The sequence below is a fragment of the Aricia agestis genome, chromosome 22 (genome assembly GCF_905147365.1).
Source record: "Aricia agestis chromosome 22, ilAriAges1.1, whole genome shotgun sequence".
Classification (NCBI taxonomy): Eukaryota; Metazoa; Arthropoda; class Insecta; order Lepidoptera; family Lycaenidae; genus Aricia; species Aricia agestis.
Window position 1 is genome coordinate 6,808,951 of NC_056427.1, and position 11,051 is coordinate 6,820,001.

The 11,051-nt window shown below is 38.1% G+C and overlaps 1 protein-coding gene across 1 annotated transcript; it reads left to right on the top strand.

Moving 5' to 3' along the window:
• The first annotated feature begins 8,757 nt into the window (after positions 1-8,757).
• Positions 8,758-9,646, top strand: LOC121738045. The gene has a single exon (XM_042129857.1). The coding sequence runs from the start codon at positions 8,822-8,824 to the stop codon at positions 9,362-9,364; it is 543 nt and encodes a 180-aa protein (XP_041985791.1). The 5' UTR covers positions 8,758-8,821; the 3' UTR covers positions 9,365-9,646.
• Positions 9,647-11,051: the final 1,405 nt, after the last annotated feature.

Consider the following 11,051-nt stretch of genomic DNA (forward strand, 5'->3'; position numbering starts at 1 on the left):
CTAATCACACACTTTATAAAATAATGGCTAAAGGAAATATTAGTAAATTGTATTTAATTTTTAAATAATCATCAAAAATATTTTTGGGACTTACGACATTTACTTTCGTGCTATAATGCGGGACCGTTGTTACGCGATATTGTTCAGTATTAGCTGCAGCGCAAAGTGCAATTCATGCAGGCACGATTCATAGAATCATTATATCACGATTGGAGGATAGCGGGCTAGCGTGGTTTGATATTTTTTCCAGCCCGGTCTTATACGGCTAAGTTGTTAGCCCTTGACTAGCTTAGCCTAGACAAGTCAATTAGCTAAGCTTATCGGTTACTTAGCTAGCTTATTAGTTATTACTTAGCTAAATGATAAATCATACTTGTAACTAGGGTTGCCAGATGTCCGGTATTTAAGCGTACAGTCCGGTATTTTCGAGGCATACCGGACAGAACAATATTTCGTTCCTCAAATATTTTGAGGAACGTCGGTGTTACTGGTACCCAGTTTTAGGTGATTTTGATTTTTTTAGAAGCTCCTACCTTTATTTCGAAATGTAAGTTACAGTAAATGGCGACCACAATAATTTTATAACGGCAATAATAATATAAAAAACCGGCCAAGTGCGAGTCGGACTCGCGCACCGAGGGTTCCGACAGCTTAAAGGTATTATAGACCTGAGTATTTGGTATGAATTTCAATTTAATACCTCTACGCGTTTATGAGGAAATGGGTAGTAAGTTTAAAATTATTAAAAAAAAATATATTATGTGATGTAACTAAAAATTTATGGTTTTCGTAATTTTTCCTTTATCTATGCTATAAGACGTTGCTTCGTACCAAATTTCAAGATTCTGAGTTCACGGGAAGCACCCTGTAGGTTTTGATTCCCTTGCAAGTGTCGAAAATTTGCGGCATAAACGGCTGTATCTTTTGATTGCGTTGGCTTAGAAGTTTGATTTTTTCACAGCTTCAAGGGACAGTAGACCTGAGTAATTGATATAAATTTCAGCTTCATACCTCCACGCGTTCCTGAGAAAAAGGGTCTTGACAGACGGACAGACGGACAACAAAGTGATCCTATAAGGGTTCCGTTTTTTCCTTTTGAGGTACGGAACCCTAAAAAACTGTATTTTTGCGACCTACCATACAAACTCACCCCCCCCCCCTCCCCCCCACTCCCATTTGGGGTTGTCCGACCTTTGGAGTAAATTAAAATTATGAAAACATTTCCACTCGACAATTTTGAGTGTACATTGGCAACACAATAATATGAAATTATTTTATTGTACAACAGATATTGAGGGTAATTTTAAATGAGCGTTCAATATTATGTAATACTGCAGTTAAATGTTAAACCGCATTTGGATTTACTTTTTTGGGAGTGCGTTAAGTCAACTTTTTAAACGACTACTGTTAAGTACCTTTATGTTTTTAACCGACTTAAAAAAGGAGGTAATGAATTCGACTCATATTATGTATATGTATGTATTTAAAAAACAGTTTTCGTATAATATGTTAGTCTATATAAGCGTTTGAACAGATAAATGTGCAAAATTATGTATGTGTGTTTTCATGTTTGTTCACATATCTCCGGAACTACAAGCTAAGTATTGTTCAACTTAGGGAATACTGCAAGTTTCATCGAAATCGGTTCAGTAGTTTTTGAGATAGGGAATTTTAAGTACAATTTTGAAGTCGGTTTTTTTTTATATACAACTTGTTTCATTGTTATCTTGTTTTGCCACTTGACGGCTATGTAATATTGTATTGTTTTATTATTTAGTACTTGTAATATTATAAGTTTTAACTTTTAAGTTTAGTGTAATACTAATTTCAGTCACTTTTATATTTTTATACATTCGTATTTCGTCGTAATGTAGTAAGTCTAAATTATTTTAAGTTTTTGTAAATATTTTTTAATAAATATTCTCTTGTTGACATGTGTCTTATTTTGCTCTTAATTAATCGTCCATTTAAAAAAAGCATTGATAAAATATTATATTATAGTTAGACGCTGTTAAGCATATTATTTTGTGTATTATCCCAAAAAAATTACGTATTGGGTGCAGTCATGTTCTTAAGATCGATTGCGGTCTATAGCCTGTCAGTTACTGACACTAGGCCGGGGGAGACGATGATGATGTGTCGATGGACTGGGGGGAACAGACAGAAGGACAGAAATAGAGAACGACGGAGAGACAGAACGACAGAGAGACATAAAGACAGACAGATTGATAGATGTATCTATCGCATATAATATCAGCATGAAGCAAGCCGTGTGTCCCGTTCTCTGGTGTGTGAAGTCCCGCGCCAGACGCGCCAGTGAGACGTCTACTAATGGCCGTTCCCAATATTTGATCTATCTCTGGTTTTGCCCTACTAGAGATAGGAATAGCTCACATTAGACATTAGAGACATATATTTTATGTCAATTGTGAGCTATTCTATCTCTAGTAGGGCAAAACCAGAGATAGATCAAATATTGGGAACGGCCGTAAGTGGCTCGGGTGAGGCGCGGCTGCGGTCAGCCTGTCAGTTACTGACACTGGGCCAGGGGAGACGATGATGATGTGTCGATAGTCTGGGGATTGCCCGGGATTCTACAGACAGATGAACAGACACTCATAGACAGAAGGACAGAAATAGAAATTTAAATTTGAAATTGAAATAGTTTATTAAATCAAGTTACATAAACTAATTTGTTAGTAAAGGCTTATAAATTATGTTAGTAAAATTATCTTTATAAGTTCAAATAAATAATAATACCTATTTTGACTATATTGTGCATCACCTCTGCTCCATACCGTTAGATATGGCACAGCAGTGACGCACATATGGACAATCGAGTCGACTAGCTATCATAGCAAGAATGCTGTTGGTACTCCCCCTCACTCTTCGCACTAAAGACGCGCATCGTTTGCGCATAGTGGCGTAGAAACAATCCACGCGTGCCTCAGCAAACATGCCCGAAGCGCTGCAGTAGCGGGGAAGCCCCAACAGCATTCTGAATGCGTTGTTAAACTGGACACGAAGAGAACGACACAAAGACAGAACGACAGAGAGACATAAAGACCGAACGACAGAGAGCCACAAAGACAGACAGCTGACTAATAGACATCTATCGCATATAATATCAGTATGAAGCAAGCTATAACTCCCAGTGTGTGAAGTCCCGCGCCAGTGAGACGTCCACTGAGTGGCTCGGGTGAGGCGCCGGTTGCGGTCTATAGCCTGTCAGTTACCGATACTAGGCCGGGGGAGACGATGACGATGTGTCGATAGACTGGGGATTGCCCAGAAAATATTCCCGGGATTTCAAAGACAGATAGCAGAAAAGGATATCGACACAAATACCGCGGTACAAACAAATGTATGTAAGGATTTATTTAAATAGAGTCTTGCTGTCATTCTCATTTACATTCATTAGTGATTAGTAGACATCGGATTATATGAACGATCAAAGTGCCGAAATATGCATGGAAGTATGCACGATAAATTGCCGAAATATGCACAAAATATGCACAATCAAAAGTCACTTTATTATTATTTATTATTTTTTTGAAGACCTTTCCGGTGGTGCCGTTAATAAAAGCATCAATTTTTATAATAATAATTTTCTACCAACATTTTTCGATTGCAATTTTAATGCCCATGGAAGTTTAATAAATCGTTAACTACTTTATTCAATTTTTTTACTAATGATGCCAACTACAAAGAAAAATTTTGTTTCTAGAAAGATATTGTACCTAACATTTGCATATTCAAGTATGCAAATGCATATAATCCGATGTCTAGAGATTAGCTTGTAATCTCGCGGTATGCGGTGTAGCCGCCGAACCGCGCGTTCCTGCCGCCGCATCCTTTCCGCATAAATCCAGTCTTATAGACGCCAGTAAAGGAAAGTTGCCTACTAATAAGAGAATTGAAATTATACTCGATTATTTCGCATTCTCGGTAACCCATCAAAATCATTTTCCACGGACGAAAAATCCCATACAAAAATGCCTTAGTTCCTCAACACTTTTTAATGGAACAACTGATTTTTCAACTTAGAATTATACAAACACACATTTAATACCAAATAATCATTATCATCATTTTACTTCGCCGTAAGCAAGAAATTCCGGTATGATTATTTCTTTATAGCGAGTCAAAAAAAAAACGGCAAATCCAACTCTTTATCGATAAAAATCACCCCATCCCTACAACGCACGTGTTCAGCTGACTTCGCTGGCGGCGCGCCGAAGACGTGGCACAATCCGTTCAGTTGTTTTACCTCTAACCTTATATCGAAATTCGAACTAGATGACGCCTGCAACTCTTTTGAGCCAAAATTCGCTCGGGAATCATTCATTTTTCCGGGATAAAAAGACGAATGCAACCTGCAAACCTTCAAGAAGAGAGCGTAGGTACTTCCTAGCTTCATACGCATCTCTAGTTCTTCGAATCAGGGCCCCCGCTACCATGTATTATGTGCAATGTGTGCAATACATACGGGCGCCATCCTCTAGGGGCGCCAAAACCGAAGACCCAAAAAATTTTGCCTTAAGGGGTGCCAAAATCTTTTTTTTTTGCACACAGGCGCCAGTAGCCCTTACGGAGGCCCTGCTTCGAATGTTGCGAGTGTTCATGGGCGACGCGGGTAGTGGCTTTCCATCAGGTGACCCGATTGCTTGTTTATATCTCAAATATAAAAAGACAGTTTTAAAGTTAGAAAATACGTTATAGTTTTAACCTACGCAATAAAATTATTCCTCATTAACCATAAAGGTTTATGAACCCGCAAAATCCTCATTAAAATAAAACAAAAAAGGGAACTCTTTAAGTTTATGATGATAATTTCTTCCCCAACATTCACCCTTCCAAAGTATGATATTAAAAAGGGGTCGTCCACAAGTTACGCGAGGTATTAGGGTGAAGCCGAACGAGCGTAATTTGTGAGTCGTGAGTCGCAGAATTTCGGTCGCGTAAATATCTTTTCATACAAATCATGACTCACAAAATTACGCTCGTGTGAATCAAACAGGACTTTTGTATGAAACTGAATGCAGCAGAATTTCTGCCAGCTGAAATTCTGCGAATCACAACTCACAAATTACGCTCGTTTGGCCTCACCCTTAAGGGGGAGGGGTCTAGCTAAATCTTACCGAATCTCATGTAGCAGAAACAAAACAGCTTGAGTTTTTCTACTTCTTAAAATGTTGGCTTTTTGCTTTGGGTTAGTTTTTTTTTTATTTGTAGGTCCTTCTTACTGATTAATTACTGCAAACTCAAAGTGAACAGTAGTTCTGAAACTGACTTTAAAAAACGATTTCAATCTCAAGTAAGATTTAAACTTATATTGGTGGGGGTGATAGGAGAGAGTAGGTGTTAAAAAGATCACCAATAACTTCTCACGCAATAGGGATGACGACAAGGTCAAAGATTTGCTGATTTTTTTTAATAAAATAAAGACAGCGATAAAAAATAGGTACCTACTTATTCCCAAAATTTCAGCTTCATATCTCATGTATTTTTTTTTGTTATGAGCCTTCAAAATTGGATAGTGAAGTCGAATTTTTTTTTATAAAATTCCTTAATTTTTGTATGCCATTCGATAAGTTATGCAATTTATAACATTTTTTCTTATGAAACCACTTTCATAAACGCAATATTTATGGCGCATTTTCACTGGTCGATGCGGGGTGCGGGAGATCATGCCACGACCAATAGACATGCGCCATTCGTTGTCATAGACTCCCCGTATGCTGTATACCGTAAGAGTTAACGACTAATGAAAATGAGCCCTTAACACCATCGAACAAACTAGCTAGGCGTGACGTCACAGTTAGCTGACATTTTGTATGAAGCGTTTTGGAATGGTCTATTTTATGTGAGTTTTGAATTATGATATCTTGGAGAGTTTTTAAGCTTGGAGAGTCATTTTTTCACCGATATTTCTATGTTTGAATGGTCCTTCACTTACCAACAAAAAAATCGTTATGCTACTTACTTTACAATATTATGTTATAATATTCTAAAGTAAGTCTTTATGGTTGTATGGATTTTTCACCTCCCCCTAATCTCACAATTCTAACGGCATTAATGAACGCACCCGAACGGAACCCTCATTATAATATACTTTAACAATAAAACAGAAGTTAATTCTTGTAACGCGCAACGAGAAGATACGGTAACGGCGGCCATTTTGTAAACAAAGCAAATGGAAAATGGCGGCTAAATTGAAAGTTACTTGTGTACTAAACAGAAAAAATAAGAATGTAGCCTTGTAATGGGTAATTTGGAAAGTCTACTGAGAAATGGAGCGCAAACCTATACTTACTAATATTACAAATGCGAAAGTGTGTCTGTCAGCTGTATGTTACCTCCTAACGCCCAAACCGCTGAACCGATTTTGCTGGATACCTTGACTCTTGAGTCCCGGGAAAGGACATGGGACATTTTTATCACTGAAAAATGTACGGTTCCCGCGCGACAAAAACAGTTGGCGTTAATATTAATTAATAGTCATAAGTACTGAGTACAAGACGAAGCCCGCAACTCCGTTACGTCTAAATTCGTTTATCGCGGGGAATCGTCCATTTTACCGGGATAAAAAGTATCCTATGTCCTTTCTCGGGACTCAAAGTATCTCCATACCAAATTCCAGCAAAATCGTTTCAGCGGTTTGGGCGTGACGCGGTAACAGACAGACAGATAGCTAGACAGAGACACACATTTATAATATTAGCATGGATTATATGTCAATGCACTAGCGTTTATTTTAAAACGAATCATAGACAGGCATTACACGCATCAATATTATCACGATTTCGTGATAATATTGATGGTGTAATAGGCCGAATCGCAATATCACAGTTACACTTGTGAATCGCGTGATATTAGAATCATGATAATATTGATGCCTGTCATGGTGATGTATTAATACCTGTCAATAGTATCGCGTCGATATTTATGACGTCACGAGTTCTAGCCAGTACACTGGCCTTATATTTCGGAACACGCCCAGACATAGCCCGAGGCTTCCTTTGTTCTGACAGAGCTATCAGATGCCAATGAGAACTAAGAGTGACATGCCTTTGAGCAACTTTGAGGTTTTGATTTTAAGGTAAGAATTTGTATTCTAGGTTAGCCTAAAGATTTATAAATAGCTTTCAAGCTATAGCATAGCTTTTATAGCGGGCTTTGAGCGCGGCGACCAATTACCAAATCAAGAAATTCCGTAAAAAAATTAACCTAACACTCGTCTAACGTTTCAGTTCGTCAGACTTCGGCACGGTGTTTGTGTGCGTGCGACAAGACGTAATTTTTTTTATGAAATAAGTGGGCAAACGAGCAAACGGGTCACCTGACGGAAAGCAACTTCCGTCGCCCATGGACATTAGCAGCATCAGAAGAGCTGCAGGTGCGTTGCCGGCCTTTTAGAGGCAATAGGGGCTAGGGCAATAGGTGAGGGTAGGGAAGGGAATAGGGGAGGGAAGACAAGGGAAAAGGATAGGGGATTGGGCCTCCGGTAAACCCACTCACTCGGCGAAACACAGCGCAAGCGCTGTTTCACGCCGGTTTTCTGTGAGCGCGTGGTATTTCTCCGGTCGAGCCGGCTCATTCGTGCCGAAGCATGGCTCTCCCACGGTGTGCGTGTAGACAAGCTACTAGCTGAAATAGCTTTAAACCGCGGCATTCCCTGAGTGCCACACATATTTTTTTAGTTATTTCAGTGCCTTTAAGAGTTCCGCAATTTCGCTTGATTGTAATTTCGCTCTGTATAAATAAAGGTGAGTCTTAATACACGACTTTTACGAATAACATTCGATTCGTCAAATTATGGTTTTGACGATTAAGGCCGCGTTTCCACTGACGCGGAGCGGAGCGGAGAGGAGTTTAGTGGTGCCCGAATTGACCAATCGGAGCGAAGATTTCGAGCATGGTGATTGGTCAATTAAAAATGTTTATTAATTTCTCCCACAGACCACAATACAAATAAACACATATTATACAATCATTACGATGCTTATTGCTTAGTTACAAATTATAGTAGGAGACTGGTGCCCTAACTAGGTTGCCCTGTGTTATGGAATCACCAGGCCCCCCCTCAGAAGGTATTACATTCATTTTGAATCGTGTCTAACATCATTTACCTAAGTCACAAGTTGTGAGAGCATCTTCTAAAGATATCTAATCATAAATGATATGTGTGTGTGTGTGTGTGCAGTTTTCGGCACCGCTAAGCTCCTCTCCGCTCCGCTCCGCTTCAGTGGAAACGCGGCCCAAGATTTCGTTTAGGCTCGATTTATATGCGTCCGCCCGAAAGCGCGGTTTGACGGCTACACCGCGAGATTAAAGCTACTTGGAGAACAAGCGCGCCTCCTTTGTTTCAATTTAAAATACATCCTGATGAAATAAATCACCTCCAAGTCTCTACACAACGCTCCCATCTTTTTCTGGGTGCCACACCGCCCCCCTTCAGACCTTCAGCGCCCACAAGGTGGCGTTGGGCCACTTTGGGAAAGGCTGCTTTAATGAACGTGGGCGGGAGCAGTGCTGGTAAAGGAGAACTGTCAAAAATGACATTATTGTATGATAGAAGCGTTTAGTTCCTTTTCACGCCACGCTCAAATAAAGCCTTGTCGAACTGTACTTGTTTATTGGCGGTCAGTGCTGGAAAACTAAAAAAAATGAAAAAAAAATTACATGTGACTTTTAGCATTGACATGGCATTGACAGTTGACGTTTGAGAATCAACACAATTTTCAAATAATATTTTCAAATTATAAGTTTTTCATGAAATATATTCGCAAAAAACTGAAATTAAAGAACAAATAATAAAATGGATGACATACAGAAGAATCCCATGAAGATATACGTGCAAGATATATACCGCGCTAGCCGTACAGACCACAACAGATACGTTTTCGAGATGTTCGGTCAGCGTTTCAAAAATATAATGATACATGGGATCGTTACAACTTTGAATACCTGCAAAAAGGACGCCGCACATTTCGAATTGAGCGACCCTACTGGTACCGTCCAAATATATTATGATAGTACCACAAATAACCAACATGTTTCGAAGAAAACTATGAGAGACTTAATTGGTAGTTTTGCCTCAATATCTAGATATCACGACGAAAACGTCCTTACCATGTCATCACTACTCAACAGTATCGAGAAAAAGCATTTGAAGCCGTTAGATTTTGAAGAAGGATCATATATAAGTGTTGTTGGAGATATTTTCACTGATCAGACTGGTGTGCGCTGCATCTCAGCTTATACTTGTAAGAGCACATCAGTAGATCGAGACATACTTTGGATGGAGGAGCTGCATTATCTGTATAAGAAATACTATTTGAATCCAGTAGATTCAGGATAATAATCTGTTTCGGAAGTTTGGGATTTAATAGAGAATTTGAATGGAGTTAAATGTTGATTGATCAAATACATCTTATCATCTTTAAAGAGTGTATGTTATTGTTTCAATTTTTTAAAAGAAGCTCAGAATGCTAAAGAGAAAAGTTATTAAAACGACTATGGATACCTTGAAGTAACATTTAAAATGTGGCTGCGACTAACCCAAGGTAGGAAAAGATGGACAACTGTTTTGTAAGTTTGTTAATTTAGTGCATACAGAATAAAATAAATATCTAGTGCAACTCATCTATTTGTAGTTTGAATTGGTATTTGGATAAGTAGTGGAATTAAAAAAACAGTATAATCTAGCTAATAAATAAGGTATCTATAGCACTGAACCCATCAATTACCAAGCGGCAGCCGGCTGCCGCATAACAATTGAAAATCTGTTGTGTCTGCCATACCAACGATGGAGGTGTTAATTATTGTAGACTAGATGACGCCCGCAACTCTGGAGTGCAGAAATTTGTTTATTTGAGAACTATAATTTTTTTCAGGATTAAACTTATCTCTAAGTATGCCAAATTATTGGAGGGAATTTTTTTGAATGTGGTGCAAGACAGACAGACAACCTTTCCCATTTATAATATTAGTATGGAGATAGTAGTCTCTCTGCTGTGGGATATTTCACCTGGTAAATTTCAGTAAAGTACAGGTTGGGAGTTGGGACTAATGTACTGCTCAGTGCTTACTGTAGGCAGAATAAAATAAAGTGCTCTGTGCTGTAGGCGAATAAAATATAAAAAAAAAACAATGAAAAAAAATGTTGTAAGACGTCATTGTCAAAAACGCAAGAAGAAGAATGACATATGTGCCAGTGATGTGCCAACACGGAAAAAACAAAACTCGATTTAACCCGAGTTAAAATTCATGTACTAACTCGGGTTGAACTCGAGTTAACTGGATGGACAAGTGAATGCTTTTTAATTTTTATAAGTTTATTCCCTCAGCTTCGCATAAATAGTTAAAAAATTGGAACCGACAAATGATATTTTTATCGGTTTCAATTCTTTCATTTCTTCATATTATTTATTTATAATAATCTATATCTATATCTGTCTGTCTGTCTGTCTCGCTTTCACGCCAAAACTACTGAACCGATTGTAATGAAATTTTGTACACAGATAGTCTAAAGCCTGAGAAAGGACCTAGGCTACTTTTTAACTGGAAAAAAGGGGTTGTAAGGGGATGAAAATGCGTAAATTTGTTCAAATTAAGTTAGTTCCAAAACTCATAACAGATGTCGCCAAGAGTCACCTAGATCGCGCTATTGCTTGCTCATATGTATTTTTATAAGAAGTGTGACCATGTTGAGTTAAGTATTTCGATTCTTTCGATTGTTATGCACGTTATCAAATAACTCACCTACCAACATAGATATCAGAAAGTAGAAACAACAGCATACCAATAATAAATACTAAATAGTTTATGGGTAAAGCTAAAGTTGTGTAATGCAGCTAAGTTGTGTAAAGTATTATAGCTTTACACAACAGCTTTAAAATTTGGTACCTATAAAAAAGTTTAATTTAAAAAATACGGCTGTTTTGGGTAGGTATTTTGGAAGTCCGCGCGGACGAAGTCGCGGGAAACAGCTAGTTAATTAATAATGTAAGTAAAAAAGAAAATTATTGTTTGAAATAGAATAATTT

Excerpts from the sequence above, each read along its gene's own strand:
- LOC121738045 (XM_042129857.1), top strand. The coding sequence starts at position 8,822 with ATGGATGACATACAGAAGAATCCCATGAAGATATACGTGCAAGATATA.